The sequence below is a fragment of the Camelina sativa genome, chromosome 19, assembly GCF_030686135.1.
Source record: "Camelina sativa cultivar CO46 ecotype springtype chromosome 19, ASM3068613v1".
Classification (NCBI taxonomy): domain Eukaryota; kingdom Viridiplantae; phylum Streptophyta; class Magnoliopsida; order Brassicales; family Brassicaceae; genus Camelina; species Camelina sativa.
Window position 1 is genome coordinate 7986294 of NC_141898.1, and position 27494 is coordinate 8013787.

Below are 27494 nucleotides of genomic sequence, written 5' to 3' on the forward strand. Positions count from 1 at the left end.
GACAAGTGAAGTCAAGGCATGCTTTGTCTTTAACAAAGTGAGTTGTTGTAACTTGTAAACTAATGTTGTCACTGGTCAAGTGTGATTCCTCTTCTCTTACAATAACAGAAATCATTATAATTAGAAAATCACATTTGACATGATTGAAGCTGGTTCAAAACTCAAAAGAGTATGTATTTATTAGAAGAAGAAGTGTTTTTTTACCCATACAGATGAACAATACAGCAGTCACACAACAGTTAACAATACAAATTCCGACCATGAACACAAGTCTCAGAATATACGGTGGTTATTTATAAGAGTTCTCCGACCAAACTCAGATGTGACCCTTCACAACAGTCACAGGGCATGCGACGTTGTTCACCACATGGTTGCTCACGCTTCCCATGATCATCCTCTTAAGACCACCAAGGCCTCGGTTACCCATCACAAGACTTGAGAGGGGGATCTGTTCAGCTGCTGCACAAATCTTCTCACGAGGATCTCCCCAATATATCTTCATCACTACTGTAATCTGTCCATGTATCATATAAAGTTGGATCTTAGTTTAACAGGAAACAAACACTTGTTCTAATGAAAGACTCATCATTCATATGGATTGGAATGTTACTTTCCCCTTAGTCACACAATTCACAAGGCAACATAAAGCTAACCACTCCTCAAAACAAACGTATAAAAAGAGTAAAAAGAAGTCAGACTGATTATCCCAGAACACCAAAGATATAAATTTTTTCGTCCAAGTTATATTACTCTTTAATAGCTACTTGCATATTCCATTTACTATCCGCAGTTGGAAAATAAATCACCACATCGGGAATCATAAACTTGAGATTCATATTCAGGTCTTGTTATGTGAACATTAGTAAACTAAAAACTTTCTAAGCATAAAAAAAAGAGTTTCAAGTTGCAGATAGAGTTCATGGACTGTTCTTCTGAAAGAAAAAAAGAGTTTGAAGACAGATCCGGATCCAAACGAAAAAGAAGAAGAAGAAGAAGAAGAAGAAGAAGAAGAAGAAGAAGAAGAAGAAGGAGCTTACAGATTTCTCCCTAGAGGCAGTGTTGAGAATGTCAAGGGTTTGTGCATCTGGCTTCACAGCATACTTCTTCATCACAGCAGCATCAGAGAATTCACTCAGCGGAATATAAGCTGAAAAGTTACGAACACAAATATAAAGAGCCAAAACAACAAGAAGATAGATCTTTAGGAATACAGAAAAGGTGAAGGGAGGGTTCATACAAAACGAATACACGATGCAACTTCTAAATGAAACAGATTCTGTCCAAATTTTAACATGCAAAAAATCACACATAAACCAATTGTAAATCAAATGATGCAAGGAGTAAGCTCAGGTCAGGTTCCCTCAACACCAAATATACAAGATCATCAGAAAAAAAGCTAAACAAGTGTCATATCGTAAACCTTAAATCCCCAAAAAAAAAAAAAAAAAAATCATAAGTAATCATCATCGATCACGATTTCTACATGAGCAACACAAAAGGGGAAAAGGACTTTTAAGAGAAAGAGATAAAAGAAGGTACGTGATCCAACGGTCTCCCAGAGCTGCATCTCGCCTTCCTCGTAGTGCATATCGTGAGCTATAGTGATGAGGATGAGATGATCGCCATCACGAACCACGTTATCGATCGCCCAGCTCAGAGCCTTCTTGCTACAATCCGAGAAATCCACCGCCACTCCGATCCTCCGTCCACCACTCTCCGCCATAATAATCTCTCTCTCTCTCTGTATACCTTTTTCCTGTGAAAGCTGATTGCTTCTCTCTTTCTCTCACTCGAAGACAAAAATGGGTTCTGATGAGGAAGAAGATGGAACTACACTAAAAAAGAAGTATTGAAAAATCAACGATTCAATAATAATTAGACATATTCGCTGTAATGCTGTCCAACGATCTGGATACATCCTGGCCGTTGTTTGGAGTCCACGACCGATCGCAGCCATAGGATTGAAACAGCTCACAAAAACAGTGGGTGCAAAATATCTTCAGTTCTTCACGGTCGGAGGTAAAATGTAACGGACAAGGTGGAGTCTGGGCCCACTATCTTTTTAAAACAGCGGTCCAAAGCAAACCAAAAGTAAACAAACAATCAATCAAGTCACCTTCAACTTAAAACAAATCTCTCCACTCGTTTAAACACGGTCCTGTTTTGACAACTAATCATGACAATAATTTTTTTTTTAAAAATAGATGTTACAAAAATAGGTAGAGCTTTTAGATCTTGAGAGCGCGGGTGATTTCCCAGTAAGTAGCCTCCGTTTCATGAGACAACCGAAGGCCGGAGCCCGAATTCCGCTTACGGCTGTTTGCTAATGTCACTAGGAACCACTCGTTCTCCAATGATGACGGATACATTAGCTGATCATCCTGAACCATTTTTTTTTACATTGCGCTTCTTTTATTCATTTTACCAAACATACCCAAAAAAAAAAAAAATGGAATTGTCTTGTTACCTCTGGGAGGTCACAGAATTCATCAGCAGATATCTGAAATATAGCTGATGCAGATTGACCCGTGCACCATGCGTATAGTTTGGTTTCCTCGTCTGCAAGTGTTATCGTTATGTGGAATGTTCTTACTACTTCTGATCCTGCGTTACTGTTGCAGCTTACTCCGCAGAAGCTACATCGAAGTTTCCCTCCATGTAATGATGGTTCTTCATCTATGAAATGCCCACAAACGCTATGCGATAATCTGGTGTTGATGTTATGGCATTGGTCCATCTCATCCAGCTTAACCCGACAAATCTGTCCCAAAAAAATACACATATGAGTGAGCGAGATGTTCAAAGGAAACACATATAAAAGCGCTGTGAACCATTAAGAAAGTTAGACGTACGTTTATTGCAGGTTTTCTCTGTTTTGAAATTTGGGAGAGCGTAGAGATTTTGTGAAGACAAGAAGAGGTCAGAAATGCCGGCAAGCAGCTAAGGTTGACAAATGCAGCTTTCTCGTCTTTCTCATGCCATAACACCTCAAGGCTGCTCAACCAAACAATAATTCCATTAATGTTTAAGCTAAATCAATAAAACCGATACATATAATTATGAAACTTAATGACAAGTATTCCATTCACGTTTGAGATAAATCAGTTTATGATGGATAGCCCTCACTTTCAAAGCAAGAGAGACTCTTACCAATTCTCTCTTGTGATTTTGCAGGATAACCCAGACACATACACGACATGACCAACCCCTAACCTTCCCAACGACCTGGAAACCATACAAATAAACAGTTCATCAAACAGAATGTTCGAGGGATCCCAATGCTGTTCAGCTGAAATTTTGGAATTCACAGAACAGTTTGATACCAGTAACTAGTAAAATGGAGCTTTGCCCATATTACACCCGTTGTGTCCTCAATTTTTAAAGAAAATACCACTCCTGTGGTATTTGGACCATCACATAAGATATCTGTTACAACACCATAGAGGCTGATGCCAGTGGTTTTGTCGCGAATGTCCGTTATAATCGTCTGCAGAACTTCAACCAAGGAGAGTAATATTAGCAGATGCTAGAATCAAAAATAATGGCCAGAGCAGGCTTTATGTATGATACATATAGTCTCTTCTGTTACTAGGCCTACGATGAAGTGAATTCCTAAGATCATATTGTGCGCACAAGTAAAATACAGGCAAAAATGTAAACGTTATGAATGAAGTTTGATGCTAGAAAAGAAAAACCAGTAAATGACATGCAAAGAAAATACGATTTGTAGCGATGTGAACTTAGATTCAGTGTGAAGTTGTGAACCAAATAAAATGGAACTGTAGAATAACCGACCCTGTTACATGATTTCTAAACAGAAGGTGCACAGAAAGATAAGCCATCAATTAGACACAGAATTAGCTGATATATATATCCAATATGAAACATTCCAATCACCGCATGGGATTTTGACAACTTTACAAAGATCTGTTACCATACACCCATGAAGTTAAGCCTCTAGATTTATAAACCATCTGTTAATATCATGCTTGAATAAAATGGTATCTCAACTTCTACTCACCTGAAAAGGATAGTTACTATAGTCTATAGACCCCTCGGCATCACGAGGCAATGTCACCTGCGAAACTCCGCCTGAACCAAGCAGTTTAGATCCTTGACACTGATTTTGCGAAAATGCTACACAAACCTGAAGAAGAAGAAGAAAAAAATTCACTTCTCATTGGTGACATAAAAACCCACGCAAACATCTGACCCAGAAAAAGAAGAGTGACAAAAAAAAAGGTTCACCCACCCGTTCCTCTTGTAAGGTTAACGGCACTAGATAGAGATGTGTTGCACTACCATATTCAAGGCAAAACTCATCCTTTCCGTCCACTGCACTCTCTTCGAGACTAGAAATATAAGGCCTCTCAAGCCCAAGCACACTTCCCACACTGAAAACGAATCTCTAAGAAGGGGTTGGTAGAAAAAATTAAGGTAGAAACAACCAGCCAGGAGCTTACCTCAGAAGGTTTGCCACAATGACTTGCTCTCCCCACAAGACAAATTTTAACCTATCACCGTCACCATCTACAAGTTCAATTTGCCTTCTATGTGCAGTACTAAACTTCAGTTCAGATTCCAGAGGACCTATAGATTCAATCCTGCTCCCAAACCAAGAGAGGAAAATGAAATATTACTTTAGAATAAACAGCCAATAGAAGTTAAGTCCACTCAATGACTCAATCTCTTAAAACATATACTTTGTACATGGTACATCCTTTTTTATGAGGTACTTTATACGACTTTCAACAATTTTACTATTAAATCACGACATTACTAGTCATTACTTCCAAAAGGTTTTCATCTGATAATCTAAACACTGTTGTAGCGTTTCAAGTTTCTGGAACCGGTTTTCAACTAAGTACGTTACTTTTTACAAAGATAAGAATTATTCAGTGATATCACACGCACATACTCTCTTACCTAGCATACAAAGAGTATGAAGTTCCATTGTTGAAAGCTTCAAGAGAAACAGATGAGAAAGTATCGGAACAAAGTTGCGCTGCTATGAGGATTGCATCATCATCTTGGTCCTGCAGTATTTGAAAGTCAGGTAAAGACTAAACCATTATTCTCTGTATAAAATTTCATATAGAAACTGTGATGTGTTAGTACTTAGTACTTAGTACTAACTACATTCAAATCCAAAATTGCAGTTCTAGTTTCTCTTTCGAAAGATTGGCAGAAACCAAACCTCATCTAGCAAAATGACAAGATACTCTGTTGGAAGTAACCGTGGAGTGCCAAATCCTTCTCTCGCTGTACGAAGGTAGCACCCAGTGAGCAAAACCTCTCTGCCTTTCCCAAGAATCCCATTTGGTGTTTCCACCAACTCATAATACCTACACAAGAGGCATTAGATGCTTATAAGAATCTCTGTACATGCATCAGAAACAAGCAGTCAAACTCATCTCAATCCGTGATGATGATAATTCATCTCTACCAAATAAGCATACCTGCGATGTAGATAGAGATCAATGGTGTTGGAGCTCCAAAAATCCCCTAGTGTAAGCATGAATATGTTTGTACCTGAAATAGAATTCATACTTGAATGGATAAACCACTTATTTGACACAGTATGGCAGAGGAAATGAAAATGCTGCCAGGATTCAAAAGATACCAGGAAGAACATCGGCATTGATAATAACAGCTTCCAAAACGCTATTCATGGACAAAAAATTCTTCTCATAAATCGAGTCTATAGTCACAGTGTTAGCTAGTCTTCTTCTTCTGTGACTCTTTTTCAACTGAACAATGAGTTCCGGCTTCTTCTTTGACATTCCTGGTTTGTTTTGCTCATGCCATGCCTACAAAGAACCAAAATCAACTACCGAAGCTTCCCACCACTACGCAACCCCAATCGAAAAAAAAAAAAAATCAAAATCGAAGTATGAGAGAGATTAGCAGCACCTGAGAGAGATCGGACAAGAGAATCGCGGCAGTGACACCGCTCGAATAAGCGGTACAGGTTTTCAGAATACGCGAGGCAACCCAGCCCCAACCCGGACCGCTAGCCTCAGTTGTGGCTTCGCTGGGATCCTTCTTGCTCTCACCTTCCTCATCGTCGTCTTCTTCCGATGAAATCACCGTTCTGGCGTAATCGATGAACGCCAGAAATGGATCTTCGACTTCTTCCTGGCCATCGATTTCAATGAGCGATACTCCGTTGGTATCCATCATCGGAGCTTCGATTCCAATTCAAAACCCTAGATTTGCCGTTACTGAACTTGCCCGGGTTTTTCAGGGATTCTGAACATATCACTACTTACTTATGCTTTCCCGGGGAAATTAATTTAAAACTAAAACAAAAAAAAATCAATTCGCCGGAAATATCCGAACTTAAGCCCAAATTAATTTACCAAAAAAAGCCCTACTGCTTTCAACTCTTCACACATTCCTCCACTATATTTTTATTTTGATAATTTTATCTTATTATCCGGTTTAACTGATGTTAATGAATCAATCTTCCAAAATCTTTTTAAAGTTTTAACAATTGCTATATTATCATTCTTCTCAAAATTACACATTCGAATCCTTTATCTTTACACCGCTCCAATAAGTGTCCCTCATATTTTCTCAAGCACCATTTATTCTCTCCCTCTAGTGAATCTCTCTAACCTCTTAGAATCAAGATTAACGTCCAGCTTCAAAGGATCCAACGACAGCTTCTCGCGTAAAAACGCATCGAGGTTAAACCCACTCCCAGTTTCAGTGTCCTCCCGTCCCACAGAGCTCTCCGTTTGCTGATTAGATTGGCTATCTTTGGTTCCGCCCATGTTTCTAAGAGTCGTAGTTAACCTGGTGTTGTCATTGTTCTGACCAAAGTTCAAGAGCCTTTTAACAGTGTCTAAAGCCGGGTCGATGATATCCAAGAATCCTGTGACCCACGAGGCATCATCAACAACCTCTGTTCGCTGTTTTGCAATGAAGAACAGGTGAATATAAAGTCTACTAGAAGATCCTGCTATAATTAATAATTTAAGAATGTGTACAAGAGCTTACTTGTTGGAAGTAGAGGTTACGGATTTCTTCAGCACGTTCGGAGTCTCCTTGATCCTCCTCAAGTTGTGCCCATGTCATCCATGTAACGTAACTTTGTGAGTTAATGTTCAATGAAGATCTGAATAATCTTCTTGCTGCTGATAAGTTTCCTGCTCTCTGTTCAAGAACTCCCCAAGCCTGTAGAGACAACGAATTTGTTTCAGCATCCTCCAATAACATGCTAATGTTTTTGCAAACTTGCCATATTGCCTCGTTTTTACAATGTTAACGTTCATTCGCTGAGAGGACACATAAAGTTGCAAATGAAAGATTTTATTAGTTATACCTGTAGACAACGAGAAGCACTTTCGGTATTTGCATCAATGGAGAGAGCTCTTTGGTAAAGTTCTCTAGCTGTTGTTGTGTTTCCTTCTTTCCATTCCATCCAACCCCAAGCCTAAACCGGAATACACTTTCACCAATCATTTCCCCTTCCATACACAATTATAAAGACTCTTGAATTCGCTAGCCAGATAGGACTGGGTAAAACCAAGACTACTAAGCAAATGGTTTAAATTTTATTTACAACTTAAAACCCAATAGAAGGAAAACCTATTGACCAAAACTATTTGAGCAGATCGATCATGTAAAGAGCAATGAAACTGAATCTTGTACACTTACAATCCAAACAGGTTGATGTCTAGGATCGAGCTCTGATGCTCTTCTTAGTAAAGCCCGGGCTAGATTAGCAGATGAGTGTTTGTACTCCAGTAAGCCAAGAGACTGAAGGAGAACAGGGTCTCTAGGATTGAGCGCATGACCTATCTTCAGGAGCTTTCTTCCACGCTCAACATTACCTATTCCAGCTTCAAACACCCCCCACACGTGCCACGCAAACCTATTCTTGGGGCTTGCCTGGACAGCTCTCTGTGGAAAAATAAAAGTGTGATTAGAGCCTGAAGCTTTCACATGTAGTAAGTCATTCCGGGATAAATATACAGCCTTTGCTGCTTTGACCTCATTGTGAATGGGATATATAAAAAAACGATGTAGCAGTTACCTCAAAAAGCTTTCTAGCAGCTGGGTATCTTTCCTGCTGTATCTCCAACTGAGCCCATGCCTGTTCATAAGAATGAACATTTAGTGAGAAAAGAGAAGCTCATTCAGAAAATTTTGTTAACATCTAGATACAAGCAACCTTTTGAAACTAAATCATGTGACTGATAAGGAGAAGACAGGGGAGGCCAGAATTAGGTGTCATGAATATGGCAGTAGCACAGTAGCATTCTCTTTTTACACAATTATGAAGAGGATTAATCCTAGGGTGAAACTTATTCGAATGGCATTGTCCTATCAGCTCTTATCACAGTCATCTGATGATGCAAAACACTTACCAACCAACTGGCACAGCTCTTGGAGTTGCATATAGTGGCCTGCTTGAACAGGTACCTTGCCTGTTCATACCGACCAGCTTTGGCTTCCAATAAGGCAAGTGTTTGGTAGATATACTCATTTCGGCCACAAAACTTGAGACCTTTGGCTAACAAATTCCTAGCTTTACTAATATTTCCTTGTTTTATCTCCAGGTTTGCCCATCCATGCCAGGCTGCTACATGCTTCTTGTCAGCAACCGTAGCTGCATCAAACAATTCTCTCGCTCTTCTTACATTTCCCAACTTTTTTTCCAAGACTGCCCAACACTGTTCCAAAGAAAAAGGTATATGATATGCATTAGAAACAGAAAGCTGCCTTCAAGTGTATCAAGCAAACTGCTTTAAAACTATATAGCACCTGCCAAATGTATGCATTCTCTCCTTGTGTAGCTTGACACCCTTTCTCATACACGATCCGAGCATCGGCTAACTTGGATTGTTTGCTCAGTATCTTCCCTAACGCCACGTATGGTCTCCCATCCTCCGGCCAGTAAGCTATGCACTTAAAACCCAACAACACAGGATTAGATTCAGTAGACGTCTTAATCCTTACATTAACCTCTCTAAACTATTCAAAGAGTCACAGAATTCGAGAACCAGGATTGCATGATAAAGCGATGTTACCTTCTCCAGTATCTTCTCAGCGTCTTTGTATCTGAAATTCCTAGCCAGAACCTTTGCTCTGTACAGAGATAAGTCCAAATTCACCGCAAGTGGCTTCTCTTGAGCCCTAGCAGCAGCCGCGGCTGAAGATGAAGACGACGACTCCGATCTCTCCGGCTCAAACATGGGCATCTTCTTGGCTATATTACTCAGACCAGCATCGATCCTCGCTGGATACTTTTTTCCCTCTTCCTCACTAGATTCCTTATCGGAATTCTCCAACAACGGCCGTCGAACTACCAACACTCCCTCCGTGTTAGATTCATCTCCCTCTCCCTCGCCGTTCGCAAATTCCTTTTGTTGCGATGAGACACCTGAAGAAGACCTGTCGACGACTGCACACAGAGACGTGTTCTTAGATGAGTACGGAGGATGCGTTAGAAACGATTGACCGGAGATTCCATGCGTTCCGATATGGATCTTCGCCGGTAATTTACAGAGATTCTCAGGAATTTGAGATGGAGCGAGAAACAAGAGAGAGAACGAAGAAGTATTCGCCTGAGAAGGTGATGAAGAAGAAGAAGTCGGGACGAAGAAGAAGTGCATTGTTTTTAAAAAAGCTTTTAACTGTTAAAAACCGTTTGCGAGAGCTTTCATGGAGGAGACTCAGACGGAGAAGGAAGCTAGGCGGGCTCGGGGAAGAAGAAGATGATTCTTTAAAAGACGAAGCTACCCCTAAATTAACATAAGTTTCCTGTATCTTCAATTGTTATATTAAGGGTGATTTGGTCATTGTCTGGAAGATACTACTGTACAATATCCGGCCACGTTGCTAAAGTTTTTGGATGGCTTTAGCTGAATTGGATTTCAGTGACACGTGGTCGTATCTTATTGGCTTGAAGCTATGAGGGAGATTCTTAGCCAGAGAACCTATAGACTCCGGTGCGGTCAAGTACATGGTTAAGTTCGAAGTCATCCAATCATATCTCGTCTTAGATAAGACCAAAACAAGGTCTGCTCTGCTCACTAATGAAAAAAGTTAAAATCATTTCCCAATATTCAGTTTCTTTTGAAAAAAGTTAGTCTACAACCATTTAAAATATTTCAATTTGGAATTATTTGTTTTAATTTTAGGTTACATAAATTATTAAAATGGAAACTATCTTATATATTAATGTGTGCAAAACAACACAAGAGTTTCCGATAACTCTAACAACATTTTAGAGTAGAACAAGAAAAAGAAAAAAAACAAAAAAAGAGAGAAAAACTGTCTCGTATAAAATATCGTCAAAGAAATTAAAGATGAAGTCTTCCTTCTTCATATATGTTTTTTTTTGTTTTTGTTTTCCAAGCCACACCAAAATGCGAAACGCCAAAAGCCAAAAGCCCAAACGTGACAGCATAATGAACTCTAAGACTTTTGCTGAAGCCAAACAGGGAGCCAAGATGTTCCATCAATAAAATCAATGGACAAGAAAGACTCAACTTCTTGTTTTGTAAGCTCTTTGGCCCAATCAGATCTTTGTTGCCTCTCAGCTCCAGGTCCATGACACTTATACTCTCCATGGTATAGATTCCTGATAAATCTCAAGAATATTAATACATTAACTAAATATTGTACTCGTCAAAATTAGGTAAAAAAGTTAATTAATCGAAAGACTAACTCGGTAGAGCCGTCGTAACTCCAGTTGGTCCAACCGTTAGGGACAACGGTCTTGGACAAGTAAGTTTTGGCAAAGATGACTCGAGAATAAGGTCCTTTGGCCCGGCCCAAGTAAACCTCATCAATTCCATACACTTTGCCTCTTATGAACACATAACCCGTATGTTCATCTGCGCTTTCTCTATGGTGAGCTGTGATTGACCCGTACGGTTTCACCCTCTTGTCCGATACCACAAATATCTCACAGTTCTGTAACGATATCGGGAATTAAAATTTCTTTTAGATATGCTATGATTTAGATAATGTGTATAGTGAGGAGAAACATACGTTGAAAATGGAAGTTGCACGACCGAAGATGAAGTCGATGGAGCCTTGGATGTAACACTGATGGTAGTAATGTCTACCTTTGTTATCAAACAAAGTGTTGTGCAAGCTGTAGAACGCACAATGGTAAAACGCTACTTTGTCAGCAGCCACAAACGCTGCAACCGATTGGTTCTCAGACGTGAATGCCATTCCGACGGGTGCATCATTCTATACATTCATAACATGCACGAATGTTATTATTTGACGTAATTGAAAAGAAAAACAAATTTCGAATATCTACAATTGTTATACGTACTCTGATGCTGATACCAAAAGCGACAAAATGATTAGCTTCAACTTTGAAAGTGGCTGAAGCAACATTATCGACCGAACTTTGCGAGGATTCGATCACCGTTTTGCCTTTTCCATTGCCCCTCATGAATATGAACGGCTTGTTCTCTGGAATGTGCACTCTCTCCCTTTTTCACAAAAAAAAATATTAAAATCATCAAATTCAAAATCAGAAATGTTATACTAGTTAGTATATATTGGATTACTATGACTTGGTCGTATATACACATATATAGCAAGTTTTTGGGCATATCAAAAACTTTTAAATGCTTAAACCTCTAAAAAGTATATATATACGTACTTGTAGATTCCTTTACGGACATGGACGATAATCCAATTGGAGTTACCAACAGGGACAGCATCAATGGCCTTCTGAACCGAAGTGTAGTCTCCTTTGCCTTCAATATCGACAATTATCGATCTATTTGTTGCGATTTTTTCAGTTAGAAGTGGCGCATCGAATTTAGTCATTTGCATTGCTGATGCGTCCGAACCCCATACAGACATTACAACTAGGGTTAGGACAAGGATCATTGCTATTCGATGATCCATATTTTCTTTTCTTTTTTTGTCGTTTTTCTTGGGGTTTTTAGTTTTTTTTTTAGAATGGAGATGTGAGAAAGATATTATATGGGTGAAAGAAGAGGTTTAATTTAAGAAAACAGGTTTTTAAATTTAGGTTTGTTCGTTGTGTTTGTTTAGTTTTGGGAGGTAAAGGATTTTGGAGGAAGAAATTGGTTTTTACTTAGAAATGTTTTGTTTTTATTTTTAGACATTTATTATTGATTAATGGACGATAAATACTTTGAAGTATATTTCTATCTTTGGTATTTAGAATGTAGGAAGATTGTGTTTGTTTGTGTAATGATGATACACTGTATAAACCGTTCATTCATTAACGTAATCAAAAGAAGTACTTCACTCAGGAGCCATTAAAATCTCAAGAGAAACGGCGCGCGGTCATTGGCGGATCTAGAAAAAAAATTTAGCCGGGGCAAATTTTAACTGAAACGGAAAAAAAATTCTATAAAAATTCAAGTTTTTTGGTGAAAAATATAACTCAAATTTTATTTAAGAAAGACAACCCATTTAAAAAATTTGGTTAATTTTTTAAGTAACACAATGCTATTAAAAGTATATGGGGTTGTAATATTGGTAAAATAAATAGACAAATTGGACTTTTAACTTGGGTTTGGGTTTGTATAGATTGAAAGACGCATTTGATGTCAAAAACGTGTGAATATAGAAAAAACTGAGTAACAGGGGCAAAAAAACATTTATTACCAGGGACATAATTCAAAACTGTTATAAAATAGCATTAGTCTAAAAAAATTTAACAGTGGTCTTCCCTACTCTAACGTGGATCCGCCCTTGCGCGGAGTCCTCATTGCTTATACCCTACAAAACATCCAACTAGATTTATATTTGGCATTACAAAATATTAATTGTAACAATGACATAGAAAATGAGTTCTGCCGACTTTTTATGAGACTTACATATGGAAAATCATTTTTAAATAAATCAAAGGAATAGTCCGAAAAAGCCAACGTAGTATCTACTATCTAGCGTTCCGTACGTCTTGAATTAAGAAGTCTGATTTTTTGCAAATGTGTTCGATTAATCAATAATCTTAAAATGTACTGCATGGTTCACACCCGATGTACGTATTAGTCGATTCCAACGTATAATGCAATATTTTAAAGTGGCAAAATATATGAATTGTATAGGCATATAGCTGTGATATAAAATACCTCATCTCGTATCTATAGGATATAATTTTTTGTCCTCGACGAATCCAGGAACCTCAAACTTGATGAGGAATGAGAAGCGGGGGCATAGGAAAAGGAATCTATAGCTTTGATGTTACTTGTGAAAGTTTACTACATATGACTCTAGTCGACAATAAATTAAATTGAAGTAATTTCTTTCTCAGTAGATAGTTAATTACAGTGTCATATATAGATAGAGTTTCACAGAAGCATTTACGTTTTCTAAATCACCACAATTACTATTAATGAATACTCTCATACACTTGTGGACCAAATTTGTATTAATAACCAATCTTTTGCGAGATAATACAGAGAAGAAAAAAAGTAATACTAGAAGAGTTTAAGGATGACGAAGGGGATATAGTGAAGTCACAGTGTTGGTCCTACTTTTGGAAAACAGCTATATGGACATTAGTTTCACCGCAAATTCATATTAATGAGTTCCACCATATTACCATCTGTCTCTGGTGTATCTAGAATCTACTAGCTCGTCGTTTACTACTACCCCTAATCTACTCGTCTTTTTCTACTAACCTTTATATGTGTGTATATAGACTATAGTGGATATAAAGATAATATAAACGCTTACGTGAAAATTAACCTAATAGTTCACATTATTCATACATGTTCTTTTTTACCCATTTCAATGTCTTGTCGTCTTCTCAATCAACTGTTACCTATAACCATTTATTGAATCAAACCGGTTCGCTATTTTTTTCTTCTTCTTTTGGTTCGCTCTACTTTCTGTAAAGCAAATGCGTGATTTCAATTCCCAGATAGGCAGGTACCACCAAACCAAACAAAAGTGCGATGTGGTTGGCTTACGAACTATTTCAATACAATCAGAAATGTATACTTTTTATCTGTCATCGCATTAATATTGATATATATTCGGTTCTGAAACTGTTAACCAGACTTAACCGGAAAATATAATTGACTTTAATTATTACTGCCAATTTTTAGGCGTTACACTTCAGCAAATATAATTATAATTCACGCTCCTCACTCCTCAGTTCAGTTTCTTTTAAGACTGATCAACCATTAAATCGACACAAATATTAACCGGTATAATTTCTAAAAACTAAAATCCAAGAGTTCAATCAAATATTAGTCATAGGCTGACAGCTACATAAGCCAACCCACTGATGTGGTTTCGTATAATGAAATCGAGAGGATAATCAAATTTAACCGAAAAAGTCATTAACCTATCAATCTAATATAACCAATTTCATATATTTTTTTTCGGTTGTGGTTATTATTAATATCACAGACACTTACTTTCTTCAACTTCCTATTTATACATACACTTCCAACTGCGAATACAAAAGTCATCTTCTCTTTAGCTACCGATATTAGTTACCTCCAATTCTGTACCCCCAAAAAAAAAAAAAAGGTGATGAAACCAAAGAGCAAAGTTGCAGAAGCTGCAGCTGCATCATGTGTTCTTGTCATCATAAGCTTGTTATGTACCTGCATTAATGGTGATCAAATGAAGACTAATTACGAAGGGACGTTATCTTATAGTTACTACGAAAAGACTTGTCCCAAAGTCGAAGAGATCGTGAGATCTTCACTTTCATCAATGTTTATTCTTGATCCTACTTCTCCTGCAGCCTTGCTAAGGCTTATGTTTCATGACTGCCAAGTTCAGGTTCTCTATCTCTAGCTAAATCATCATTCTCTCTTTTTCGCTCTAAGAAAATTTTCAATATATGTTTCCAACTTAATAGGTTTTGATTTAATTAACAAAAAAAAACTTAGTATATAGGGTTTGGTTTAACAAGTGTTTTCTCAATTATGTCAAGGATCCGGATTTATACATTTTACGTGAATAAACATATCAGCATGTCATGAATCTGATCGTTATTAATTATGTATAATATTCATTCTTTAAAATTGCCAAAAGTGGACGTTCGTACATGATATATACCTAGTTTTAAAATTTTAATGGTATATAATTTTGTTCGAACACGTATCTGAGCTTTCTTTTTATTTTTTCTTTATATTTTTTTTATATAGTAAACGAGCCAAAGTTCACATATGACATATGCTTTTGCTAACTATGTAATATATAATGCATGTGATCGATAAATTAAATAATAATAATAATTAATGTAGAAACTGTACACGGAAAATTTGCTAAGACGACCACTTTAATTAGTTAAACATGTCACGGTCCAGTGTGGACTATATATGTAGGAAGAATGACGTATTTTTCCATATCAGTTGCGCGTCATGTCACTAACAACATAGGAACGTTAATCATGGTGTCGTGAATAAATTTTGAAGCATGTGTTACCAAAAAAGTAAAAGCAAACTACTGTATTTTCATTAATCGAATTTGGATACATACGTCAGTCTGCGAACACTGAACTAATACAATTTAGGAACAATTTCACGGAAAATAACGTACATGCATGAAAATTGAGTGTTTTCTATTGTAGTCATAATTTTTTATGTTTTTTAATTAAAAAAAAATGTTGAAGAAAAGTCACAATTTTTCGTATCCAATATAATATTTGAAAGAGATGGAGAGAAAACTCGAATATATCATTTTCTTGGTAATAATTTCATTTCATCTATCATCATTAATTGTCTTTAAATAGGGCTGTGACGCATCGATCCTACTCGAGCCAAGCGGGGACCAACAGTTCACGGAGATTGATTCAGTCAAGAACTTCGGAATCAGAAAGAGAGACCTGATTGGCTCTATCAAAACCTCACTGGAGACGGAGTGTCCCAAGCAAGTCTCATGCTCTGATGTAATCATCCTCGCCAGTGTCGTGCCTAGACTCCCGGAAGCCTAAGGCAAAAAATAAAAATTTATACATTTTCGTGACAAAAATGTTATAACTTATAACTAAAATTAGATATATTTTTTTATAATAAATTATAGATAATTAGTACTTTGTTTTTAATCTATGAAAATAAAACTTTATGTTATATACTATAAATATATAATATTATACAATTTTTAAATCTATTTTTTTAATTAACACTTTATATCTACGAAAATACAATAATTTTTAAAAGTATATATTGTAAAATACTAGAGATAAATAGAGATACTTTTTAATATATTAAACAAATTTTTGAAACTTAAGAAAAAGAACATTGAAAATATATATTTTACTAATATATCAAATAATTATTTAAATTTGGGGACCAATTAGAAGGCCAATAAAATCTTAATATTAGGGGATTTAAGGCAAATGCCTTTTTTTTAACTTATAGGCATGGCCCTGATCCTCGCCGCCAGAGAAGCCGTAGCTCTCTCGCGAGGCCCATTCATCGCAGTGCCACTAGGAAGAAAAGACTCTCTCTCAACTCACAGCAAACACGTGGCAGACTCTGAGCTCCCTCCTTCCACTGCTGACGTGGACACCACCTTAAGTCTCTTTGCCGGCAAAGGCATGACCGTCGAAGAGTCCGTGGCCATCATGGGTATATATACTTTTATGTATTTACTTCTTATAATAAATTATTATAAGACACTAATTCATATAATAAGACTTCCTCTCTCGTATAGGTTCACATACAATAGGAGTGACACACTGCAAAAACGTACTATCGCGTTTCAATGATAACGCAAACGCGACAAGCGAGAACATGGATCCACGTTTCCAAACGTTTCTTCGTGTTGCTTGTCCAGAGTTTTCTCCAACCTCACAAGCCGCGGAAGCCACATTTGTTCCCAACGATCAAACTGCGGTGGTCTTTGATACAGCTTACTACAATGATGCCATCGCGGGACGTGGCAATCTCAGGATTGATTCGGAGATTGGAGCTGACCCACGCACACGTCCGTTTGCTGAAGCGTTTGTGGCTGATCAAGACCGTTTCTTCAACGCCTTCTCTTCCGCGTTTGTAAAATTGTCGTCTTACAAAGTGTTAACCGGAAATGAAGGACTAGTTAGAAGCGTGTGTGACAAAATAGATTGATCTATATTATAATTATCGAATGTTAAATGACAAAATTATTATACAATCCGAAACAAACCTATTGAAACGTTTGGCAATATTCATCACAAGTTTTTTTTTTTTTTTGGTCAGCATCACAAGTTATTTAACAACCGGACTTAGAGCAATCCGGTTATCAAAAAGGTTAACCGTCAACATTTTTAATTATAATTATAAATATATATATTTTTTTAAAGGAGGAGGAAATTTTGCTTAAAAGCTTGCACTCTTTGCCTGAAATGGCACGAAGTTCAAACAAGAAAACAGCCCAATTTTAAAATTTTACATAAAAGATGCGACAACAATTCAAAACAGACCACACACTGATTCAACGATCAACTTATGGGCCTCAATCGTTTCGTGGCCAATAATTTGGTTATCTTCTTGGAGCAATTGCGTAAATAAATTTTGTTAATAACGACATTTTTTTTTGTTATCTGATTTTATATTATAATATATTGAATACAAAAAAGGTGAAAACATAAAAATCACCTAAACTAAGACCAAACAAGAGAAACTTAAGCCGGCAGGAAATATATCTTCGGAGACTAGGACTAGTAGATGAATATAAACAACAGCCAAGACCTATAGTAAAAGTTTACAAAAAGGATGAGAGAAAGATCAAAGATCAAAAACTGCCCAACTGAAACTGAGCGAATTCCACTAAGCTTTTCCAAAGAACCTGTAAGCGCCGGAGAGTACCCAGAAGACCAAAAGCACTAAGAGAGCACACCGTAGCTGAACCATCATCAAAACGGCAGGAACGAAAGCAGAATTCATACCATCACAAAGAAACAGAAACCATAACCACCACAACAAACCAGAACCCCATGGAGGGCGATCCAAACTAGGAGCAAAGGAGAACCTTGCGAATCGACCTAAGACAAATCAAGGAAGACCAGCAGCTCTTACACGCGGACCCTCGTCGACCCAAGTTCAGCCATCTACAGACCAAAAACTGGTAACCTCCTCGCAAGAGAAGAGCTGAAGGACGATTCCACTGCTATTGTCAAGAACTCCACTCCAAGACTCCAAAAAGCCACAGAGGAGAGCTAGTAGATGACTAGCAACAAAAAAACATCCAAATGACAAGCACAAGGAGCGATACCTAGCTCGCAATGCCAACCCTAACTGACCAACAAACCCAACCTAGCAGAAGATCTCCGAACCACTACAAACCCTTAACCGGAGAAGGCATACTAGCGAAGAAAACACAAACCACAACTCAAAGCAAACTAAAACCTTGGGTAAAAGCCACAACGACACTAAAACCAACATAGCTTTGATGAAAAACCCGCAAACAAGAGAAGAGAGAGACAAGATAGATACAATACCAGACCAAGAGACGACACACGTTCGTCTCCTTCAAACCACTAGCGATAGGAGCACCACCAGATCTGAGCCACAACCTAGACTAATCCGTTAAGAAACAGATCCGTCTCTAACCACATCCAGCTCTCACCGCTGATGGCTTCCCCTTCTACAGCCGTTCTTCGCTTCGCTTCAAAGAGGATTTTAACGACAAGACCGCTACAACTCTGATCGCAAACAGATCTAAACCAAACAGACCAAAGAAAGACAAAGACTAAAGACAAAGATTAAGACAAGGTTCTACACCCTCCCACAGCTCCGGCAATGAGTCCGTCAGCCGGAGAGGGCAGATCAAAAATCTAAAAGTTTTGCCACAGCGGCTAGAATAGAGAGAGAATTTTAGGGCGAACCCGTGAAACAGGTTGGTCAACTTTTGACCAATAACAACATTATTTAAATAAATAAATAAAACCAAAAAAAAAGAACAAAACATTAAATATATTCTACCAAGTAATGAATATATGGGTTCAAGCCTTTATACTTCGAGTCTGAGATTGAGTTTGGGAATGGAGAGCAGACTATTGTCTCTTTGCGTTATGAGCGGCTTTTTGGTTATTGTATCCGGTGCTTCAGTTTGTGTCATGATGAAACTCATTGTGAGGAAGCAAATGGTGTCCAAGTGCCTGAGTCTAATCCTTCTCTGGAGGAGGCCAATGGTGCTCGTCGGTTCCAAAGCTACAGAGGTGCGGTAGGAGGAGAGAGGAGAAGACAGGGTGGTCAGTAGACCAAATTTCCGGTTGCAAATAACAATCGGGCCATTGGAGAGAGTTCTAGACAAGGGTTCCAGCGGAACACATCACGACAACATCAGGGGGGTCAGAGGGTTCATTCTCGTTCACAGGAAGAGTCTTCTTATAACCCACAGAGGTGTACTGATTCGGCAAGGTTGGGGGAACAGGGAGGTACAACACATGTTTCCTCTCCTATTCGAGAGCCTGTTGCAAAGGAGGGAGCGGGAATGGTTAGTGTGGTTTCCCCGGTGTCACAAGGGGTGGTGCAAGTCCAGAAAAAGGTGCGCAAGGCACTGTTTCAGGAGGACACAACAGGTGCACATGAGGATGTAGACGAGCAGCTCTCTGCGCAGCTATCTGAGCAGGTGGGTCTTATGGTTACAAGTCCTGAAGAGGTTTCTTTCATTGCTCCGGTGGTGGAGGACCATGTTACTACATCGGAGGTGATAGAGGATCCTGTTGCGGACCCTACTGCGGATTCTCAGGAATCCATTGCTATGGATGCTGATGATCTCAGGTCGGAGGCTATGGAGGAGAGTGGTGAGGCTATCTAAGCAACGGATGACATTATTCCATCTGTGGATGCCGGCTCAGGTATTCCAGAGTTTGTTGTGTCTTCTTAGGTTCAGGAAGAGTCGATGGGGACTGTTGAGGGTAATGTTTTACCAGTGGAGAAGGTGATTAAGCCAAAGGGGGGGGGGGGCTGATGAAGGGAGGGGGTCAAAGAAGCTGAATGTTTATTTCTGCAACACTCCTAAGAAGAGGCCAGCCCCTAAGGGCCCATATCAGGGGGGTGATGGTCGTAATCCTAAGAACCAGGACATGGGGAAAGGAGCGGCAAGTGGCGACAAGACACCAAAACAAATCGGTTCATAAATGAAGGATCTTGAACTGCCAAGGCCTGGGTAATAAGGCAACTATTGGACATCTTAAGGATCTTTGGTTTCAGCATCGTCCTGATTTCTTGTTTCACTCATAAACAAAGTAATCTTTTTCTTTTCCAGAAAATTTTGTAAGCCATTTTGGCTATTTAAATTTAATAACTGTTGATCTTCTCGGTTCAAGTGGTGGTTTAGCACTCTTTTATAATAAAGATGATTTCAATGTTTCAATTCTTTTTCAGTCGGATCGAATGATTAATCTTGAGGCAGTTTATAAAGGAAAAACTTTCAATTTAACTTTTACTTATGGGGATCCAGTCCCTAAAAAACGAGATTTGGTTTGGGAAAGATTAACAAGGATGGGTGTGACTAGGAATTTACCCTGGTTTGTTATTGGGGATTTCAACGAGTTAACAGGGAATTATGAAAAGAAGGGGGCAAGCTCCGCCATGCGTCTTATTTCCGCTCTTTTAATTGCATGATTCTAGATTGTGGTTTTCTGGGTTATCCATACCTGGGGGATTTCTTGTCATGGCGGGGCTGGCGGGATAAAAAACCAATACGCTGTCGGTTGGATCGAGTTTTGGGAAATGAGGACTGGCATGATATCTTCCTGGATACTGTTATAGAGTATTTTCCTATGATTGCCTCAGATCATAAGCCTCTTTTGGCTTTTATAGGAGCAAAGTACCCACGGGGGAAGCGACGTTTTGTTTTTGATAGGCGGTGGATTGGGAAGGACGGCTTGATGGGTATTATCTCTACAGGTTGGGCGAGTAATAGGAGCCAGGAACAGGGGGATTTTGTGGGTAAGGTGGTTAATTGTCGGCGGTCAATCTCGAGATGGCGGAAGGCACAAGTTCCGGTTGGAAGGGATATAATTGAGGATTTGAAACATAAGCTAATTGTGGATCAGGCGAAAGATGCGGCTAATCCGGCGTACATTACTGTGCTGCATTCACAATTGCGTGAAGCCTATCGGGATGAAGAAATTTATTGGTATCAGAAAAGTAGGAATCGGTGGATGCGGGTGGGGGATAGGAATTTAATGTATTTCCATGCACAAATGAAGCAACGGAGGGCTCGAAACCGGATTGTGGGACTTTTTGACAAAAATAATAATTGGTCTACGGACGATGATGCTATTCATAATACAGCGGTGTCTTGTTTTGAGGAGTTGTTTACAACTATTACGCCGGCTAATTGTGAGGAAATTTTAAGGGAAGTACATACTGCGATCAGCGATGAGGATAATGACCGCCTGACCGGTATTGCAACGGAGAAGGAGGTCAGGGCAGCTTTATTTATGATGCATCCGGATAAAGCATCAGGTCCAAATGGGATGACAGCTCTATTTTTTCAGAAGGCATGGAGTGTGGTAAAAACAGATTTGATTTCATTGGTCAACTCTTTTTTTTACATAGGGTTCTTTTGACAAGAGGTTGAACACAACACATATTTGTTTAATTCCCAAGGTGGCAAAGCCAACACAGATGGCTGAGTTACGGCAGATTAGTTTGTGTAATATGGGTTACAAGATTATATCAAAAATTTTATGCCAACGCTTACAGCGGGTGTTAACGGGTCTTATTTCGGAGACTCAATCGGCCTTTGTTCCAGGCCGCTTGATTTCAGATAATATTTTGATCGCGCAGGAAATGTTTCATGGGCTCCGTACTAATCAATCTTGCAAATCGAAGTTTACGACCATAAAGACATATATTAGTAAGGCGTATGATCGAGTAGAATGGATTTTTATTGAAAAGGTGCTTCGGAAAATGGGTTTCTCAGAGAAATGAATTTCTTGGATTATGTTTTGTGTTACCTCGGTGGAATATCAGGTTTTACTGAATGGACAACCGAATGGGCTTATCAAACAAGCTCGGGGTTTGAGGCATGGGGATCTATTATCGCCATATTTGTTTATTTTATGTACGGAAGTTCTCATTTCCAATATTTGGAAGACGGAAGCGGACAAATTGATTACAGGTATTAAGGTGGTGAATCAATGTCCACCAATCACTCATCTGTTGTTTGTGGATGATAGTTTGTTCTTTTGTAAAGCAACTAAGGAAGAATGTGGGGCTATACTAGGGGTCTTGAGGAACTATGAGGCGGCTTCGGGTCAACAAATAAACTTAACAAAATCTTCGCTTCAATTTGGTCACAAGGTGCTAGAGGAAACGAAAGTGGAAATGCATTCGGTTCTTGGTATTTCAAATTTAGGTGGCATGGGGTCGTATTTGGGTTTGCCGGAGAGTTTGGGGGGATCTAAAACAAAAGTTATTTCTTTTGTCCGGGACAAGCTTCAGAGTCGCACTATGCATTGGACGTCGAGACTTCTTTCGAAGGGGGGGGGGGAAAGAAGTGATGATTAAGTCTGTGGCTACTGCTGTTCCGACGTTTGTGATGTCATGTTTTCGGGAGCCGAAAACAATTACGTCCAAGTTTACTAATGCTATAGCAAATTCTTGGTGGAGTAATAACGGCTAGTCTGAGTATGCATTGGTTAGCCTGGGAGAAACTTTGTTCTAGTAAGCAAGTAGGAGGTTTGGGTTTCCGGAAAATAGATGATTTTAACACGGCCCTGCTGGCCAAGCAGTTATGGAGGCTGATCGACGCCCCAAATTCTCTTTTCGCAAGAGTTTTCAAAAGTCGGTATTATCAGAATTCAAACCCTATGGAACCTATTAAATCATACTCTCCATCTTATGGTTGGCGAAGTATTGTTTCCGCTAGATCTCTGGTAAGTAAAAGGCTTATTAAACGGGATGGCTCGGGGGATACTGTTTCTGTCTGGACAGATCCATGGAGTCCAGCCAAATCCCCGAGACCAGCTTTAAGTAAGGATTCGTTTAAGGATCCTTTACTTCAAATTTCAGATCTTATTAATCGCAGTACAAACACATGGCGAATGGATCGGCTAGCTGACCATTTCGATCCAGTGGATGTGGCTTTGATAGGTGCCATATCTCTGAGTATAACTCCGCATGGGGATTTGCTAGGATAGCATTTTACGGAATCGGGTAAGTACACGGTTAAGTCAGGGTATCAAACGGCACGGGTGGTGGTTCCTACTGGAACGTCGACATTGGTTTGTGGTCCTGAAATAAATCCTTTTAAGGCTAGTGTTTGGAAAGTCAAGTGTCCCCCAAAAATTCAGCATTTTATGTGGCAAGTACTTTTTGGATGTCTCTCGGTTACGGTGAATTTACGTCACCGGGGTATTGTGTGTGATTTGGAGTGTGCTCGATGTGGTGCTCCGTTGGAAACAATAAATCATGCCTTATTTCAATGTCCGCCTGCCCGTCAGGCTTGGGCTCCTTCAAATGTTCCAATAGGCACAATTGGTTTTCCAACATATTCGGTTTTTGCAAATGTGGACATTTTCTAGGGGCACAAAATTCAGGGTCGCAAGTTTTTGCATTTCCTTGGATTATGTGGTATATTGGAAAGCGAAGAATGTCTGGGTTTTTGAAAATGAGGTGGAACGGCCCCACGAGATTGCACGACTGGTGGCCACTGAGGCGACAGCCTGGACAGCGGCTCAAGTTGAAGAGGAGGTGGATGGTTTTGAATTTCTAATTCTAGGTCCTCGGTTGGAGAGAGGACGTGTTTCCCTCCCTACAGTTTTTACCGGCTACCGTTGTTTTGTTGATGGCTCTTGGAAAGATACATACAATTTTGCAGGTGCAGGCTGGGTGTGTAAGTCAGCTCAGGAACCTCCCCGCTCATGGGCGCTTCGAATTTTCGGTGAAGTCTTTCCCCTCTTCATGCTGAGGTCGAAGCTTTCGTTTGGGCCCTGCGATGTATGATAGGACATGATTTCAGGGATGTGGTTTTCTACACAGACTGCTCAGATTTGGTGAAGATGGTGTCTTCACCCTCAGACTGACCAGCCTTCTCAGCTTACCTCAACGACATCACGGTGGATATGGAAGAATTCAGAAGTTTCTCGTTGACTTTGATATCAAGGAATGCAAATGTTCTTGCGGATCGACTAGCGCGACAAGTTCGTACCCAACCGCATGTAGTTACTTATGTAAACCATTCCCCTCCCAATTGGCTCGTTTGAGCTAATCTGTTTCGATTTTTTTGATAAAAAAAAGTCATGAATATATGGATGAGACAGTCGGGTCAGGTGGTCCGTGTGGAGAGACTAATTGGATGGTCTGCTCCGTCTCGGGGCTGGATGAAGGTGAACACGGATGGCGCATCACGAGATAACCCGGGTCTAGCTGCTGCAGGAGATGTGTTACGAAATTTAGAGGAGGAATGGTGTGGAGGATTTGCCTTAAACACTGGCTGATGTACTGCACCTCTTGCAGAATTATGGGGTGTGTACTATGGTTTGGTTATGACATGGGAGAAGCGGTTAACGCGGGTGGAATTGGAAGTTGATTTTGAGAACGTGATTGGTTTTCTCAAGACAGGGATAGGGGAATTGCACCCACTGTCTTTCCTAGTACGCTTGTGCCATGGTTTTATCGCTAGGGACTGGATAGTCCAAATTACTCATTTATATAAAGAGGCTAACCCTTTGGCTGATGGGTTAGCTAACTATGCATTTATATTGCCGTTAGAATTTCATTTTTTCCTCAGCTCCTGCTGATGTTGGTTCGATTTTGAGTGAGGATGCGACTGGGACTGCACGCCCAAAGAGAGTTATTTTGTATGCGTTTGTTTTTGTTTTTGAATAAATGATGGGGTAACACCCCCGTCCCCTACCCAAAGAAAAAGTAATGAATATATGGAAACTTGTATATTAATTATAGGGATACGACTCAATTTGACAAAACTGCGGAACAAGGAATTCGTATATCTCTGTCCAAATAATATGGATCAAATTATAAACTTTATGGGAACAAAGACTATGCATATATTTTAATTTGGAAAGTGTCCGGTTAAAAGAGTAAAGTGCTGATTAAACATATATTAAATAAAAGATTATTACAATATCAACACTACATTATAAGTTTGACTGAAGTAATCATCAACATAAACTTCGATTGACAAAAATAAAATAAAAAAATTGGACGAATCATCATGGGTGGTATGAAAGCATTCTTAGCTTTCTTTGTAATTATTATCTTCATAAGTGCAACTACATCTCGAGCACAGAAAACGACGACAGTGGTGATTCGTAATGATCTTGAAGGTGGTTTGACGCTAGGGCACCATTGCAAATCAGGGGATAATGATCTTGGTTTCGGGACTTTAGCACCAGGTGAATCGTGGTCGTTTGGATTTAAACCGGATATATTCGGCCGGACTTTGTTTTTCTGTAAGTTCAGTTGGGAAAATGGAAGTCATTATTTTGATATCTACAAACAGGGTAGAGACAAAGAGTATAAAGAGTTTGGATGCAGAAGATGCGAATGGAAAATACGGAAGCAAGGACCTTGCAAGCTTATCAACAAGACGCCCAACTTCTTTGATCTTTGTTTTCCATGGACATAAAAAAATTTTGGAGCAAAAATAACAAAACATTGTAACGTATAATGTTAGAACTACAACGAGCTTTTCTCTTTCATTTTCATACTTACAATTCACATACCGTTGTTTTTTTTAGCATACATTAATGGACTAAAGTTCAGCTATATAAAAAAAACATTCTAAACAGAGAACAAGTTACTATTTACTAATATTACAACAGAAAAAAAAACAAATGTAAATATCACTTTAATCGATCTCCGGACGACAACCAAAAAAAAAAAAAAATCGATCTCCAGACTGAACTCAGGACTCTCATACGATAAACTTATTCTTCGGGCATCGGTTGTGCTATATAATATAGGTTAAGATGTATTTCAATTAAAACAGTACGTGGACACATTAAATTACGTACAAGGCAAAGGTTTGTTCAAATCATTCTCACGTCTATTTAGGTCTTCATTGGAAGAGCAGAACAAGCTTTTTTAATTTTATCATCCAATCAATATTTATTAGGATAGCATATAAGGGAGCATTTAGAAGCTGCATATGCTCCCACATGCTCTCTTCCTGTATGCTCTCATTTGAAGCATTTCCCATACATTTAACTCTAAAATATTAATATATATTAAAATTATTTTAAATAATTAATTTATTTTGTAAAAATAGAAAATTATGATTTCATAAAAGATAAATTTATTTGTTATAAGATAATATATATGAGAAACTACTTAATGTTATTATTTAAAATAATATAATAATTTATTTATTACATTAAAATATTAATGTGGATATAACATTTATATTATATATTATTGTTTTATTATAGTTTACTGTGTTATATTATATATATATTAAAAATTTATTGAAATTAAAAATGTAAATATAGATATAAACTTTTATAAAAAATTATAATATATATTAATTATTTGTAGTTAATGTGTTACATTATAGATATATATAATTAAAATTATTAAATTACACATTTATATATATATCTATCTTAACACTTTAGAAGTACATTTTTGTGCCATTCTCTATTATCTTTGTATCCAAACAAGTCTCAACTAAATTCTCTACAATCCTTACAACCAAACACAATCATTTCCTTATTTGATAATATTAATTTCCTAAAATATATCTATATAATTTAAATAAATATGTTAGATTAAAATATAATTCTCCTTTTATTTTTATTTAATCTTATATTTAATTATTTTAATCACTATTCAATACATAAAGTTAATAAAATTTTAGATTTTTTTCAGCATATAATGTGATTTGAATTTTTATAAACGGATATATATATTAAAAATTATCTTAGGATATTTGTAACCAAACAAGTATATCCACATATAGAGCTCGGAATACATTTTTAGAGTTCATTAGGGTGTCATCACTTTTTGCCAACTTCGGGTCAGGTTTTTAACTAAAATTATAATCGATTCAATGATCCGGATCCTCCTTAAGATTGCCGAATATTTTGGGCTAGTTTTTAATTCATAACATACTTATTACATACAATTAATGCCAATTAATGCTCATTGTATCTTAGAAAATATCTAATTTGCATGTCGAATTTTTAGGACCGAGTTTGACAAAAAGAATTGATAACCCAATTTATGTAATCACATCCTCTTAATTGCATCCCTATAATATAGCAACTAATTTAAGATGAATACATCTTAGGAAATATCTAATTTGCGTTTAATAAACGATTACATATTTGGTAAGATCTCATTAGCTTTAAATGTATACTATTAATCCGATAATATCAATTGAGAATCATAATAAGAATATAACAGATCATTCATTCCTAAATCATAACTAACAAATCGTAAAATGTATATTCTCAACTTGCGAATCAAGAATTTCTACAAAACTCTACCTACAACGGTTAACAATATATATATCAACAAAATAATAGACCTGTGGTGTACCACGGGTAAAACCTAGTAAAATTTATAAAATTACACATTTATATATATAACAATTTCTAAATTTTATTA

At 38.0% G+C, this 27494-nt stretch overlaps 6 protein-coding genes and 1 pseudogene across 11 annotated transcripts; 3 read left to right on the forward strand and 4 right to left on the reverse strand.

Moving 5' to 3' along the window:
- Positions 1-150: 150 nt before the first annotated feature.
- On the reverse strand, positions 151-2120 carry LOC104765546 (universal stress protein PHOS32). Its single transcript, XM_087502062.1, has 3 exons — positions 1540-2120; positions 1038-1147; positions 151-514 (listed from the first exon to the last, which is right to left on the reverse strand). The coding sequence occupies exons 1-3, from the start codon at positions 1721-1723 to the stop codon at positions 317-319; spliced, it is 492 nt and encodes a 163-aa protein (XP_087358188.1). The 5' UTR covers positions 1724-2120; the 3' UTR covers positions 151-316.
- Positions 2093-6404, reverse strand: LOC104765545 (uncharacterized). 2 transcript variants are annotated; one of them, XR_015591110.1, is made up of 13 exons: positions 5914-6404; positions 5624-5810; positions 5460-5532; positions 5198-5345; positions 4927-5036; positions 4464-4604; positions 4253-4394; positions 4022-4147; positions 3324-3495; positions 3151-3225; positions 2853-2994; positions 2468-2761; positions 2093-2381 (listed from the first exon to the last, which is right to left on the reverse strand). XR_015591110.1 is itself a non-coding variant. In XM_010489269.3 (13 exons), exons 1-13 carry the CDS (start codon positions 6181-6183, stop codon positions 2229-2231), a joined length of 2025 nt encoding a protein of 674 aa, XP_010487571.2. In that variant the 5' UTR covers positions 6184-6318; the 3' UTR covers positions 2093-2228. The 2 variants fall into 2 exon arrangements, 1 of the variants encoding a protein (XP_010487571.2); XM_010489269.3 differs by having other exon boundaries at positions 3324-3487; positions 5914-6318.
- A 74-nt stretch (positions 6405-6478) lies between these two features.
- Positions 6479-9918, reverse strand: LOC104765548 (protein high chlorophyll fluorescent 107). Of its 3 annotated transcripts, none has more exons than XR_015591111.1 (8): positions 9042-9767; positions 8776-8919; positions 8379-8684; positions 8045-8104; positions 7666-7911; positions 7331-7475; positions 7006-7182; positions 6479-6917 (listed from the first exon to the last, which is right to left on the reverse strand). XR_015591111.1 is itself a non-coding variant. In XM_087502060.1 (8 exons), exons 1-8 carry the CDS (start codon positions 9624-9626, stop codon positions 6591-6593), a joined length of 1956 nt encoding a protein of 651 aa, XP_087358186.1. In that variant the 5' UTR covers positions 9627-9918; the 3' UTR covers positions 6479-6590. The 3 variants fall into 3 exon arrangements, 2 of the variants coding, with proteins under 2 accessions (XP_087358186.1, XP_087358187.1); XM_087502060.1 differs by having other exon boundaries at positions 7331-7441; positions 9042-9918; XM_087502061.1 differs by lacking the exons at positions 6479-6917; positions 7006-7182 and having other exon boundaries at positions 7418-7911.
- A 195-nt stretch (positions 9919-10113) lies between these two features.
- LOC147920308 (putative pectinesterase 67) lies at positions 10114-12053 on the reverse strand. The gene is made up of 5 exons (XM_087500497.1): positions 11642-12053; positions 11306-11468; positions 11011-11217; positions 10685-10932; positions 10114-10597 (listed from the first exon to the last, which is right to left on the reverse strand). The coding sequence occupies exons 1-5, from the start codon at positions 11890-11892 to the stop codon at positions 10432-10434; spliced, it is 1035 nt and encodes a 344-aa protein (XP_087356623.1). The 5' UTR covers positions 11893-12053; the 3' UTR covers positions 10114-10431.
- Positions 12054-14432: 2379 nt separating this feature from the next.
- On the forward strand, positions 14433-17120 carry LOC104765551 (peroxidase 29-like). 3 transcript variants are annotated; one of them, XM_010489277.3, is made up of 4 exons: positions 14438-14760; positions 15716-15887; positions 16344-16553; positions 16639-17120. In XM_010489277.3, the coding sequence occupies exons 1-4, from the start codon at positions 14506-14508 to the stop codon at positions 17049-17051; spliced, it is 1050 nt and encodes a 349-aa protein (XP_010487579.2). In that variant the 5' UTR covers positions 14438-14505; the 3' UTR covers positions 17052-17120. The 3 variants fall into 3 exon arrangements, with proteins under 3 accessions (XP_087356888.1, XP_010487579.2, XP_087356887.1); XM_087500761.1 differs by having other exon boundaries at positions 14549-14760; positions 15716-15871; XM_087500762.1 differs by lacking the exon at positions 15716-15887 and having other exon boundaries at positions 14433-14760.
- Positions 17121-20530: 3410 nt separating this feature from the next.
- On the forward strand, positions 20531-23062 carry LOC147920309 (uncharacterized). Its single transcript, XM_087501006.1, has 4 exons — positions 20531-21383; positions 21894-22041; positions 22100-22223; positions 22721-23062. The coding sequence occupies exons 1-4, from the start codon at positions 20531-20533 to the stop codon at positions 23060-23062; spliced, it is 1467 nt and encodes a 488-aa protein (XP_087357132.1).
- Positions 23063-25093: 2031 nt separating this feature from the next.
- On the forward strand, positions 25094-25512 carry LOC147920310 (S-protein homolog 2 pseudogene; annotated as a pseudogene).
- The last annotated feature ends 1982 nt before the right edge of the window (positions 25513-27494 follow it).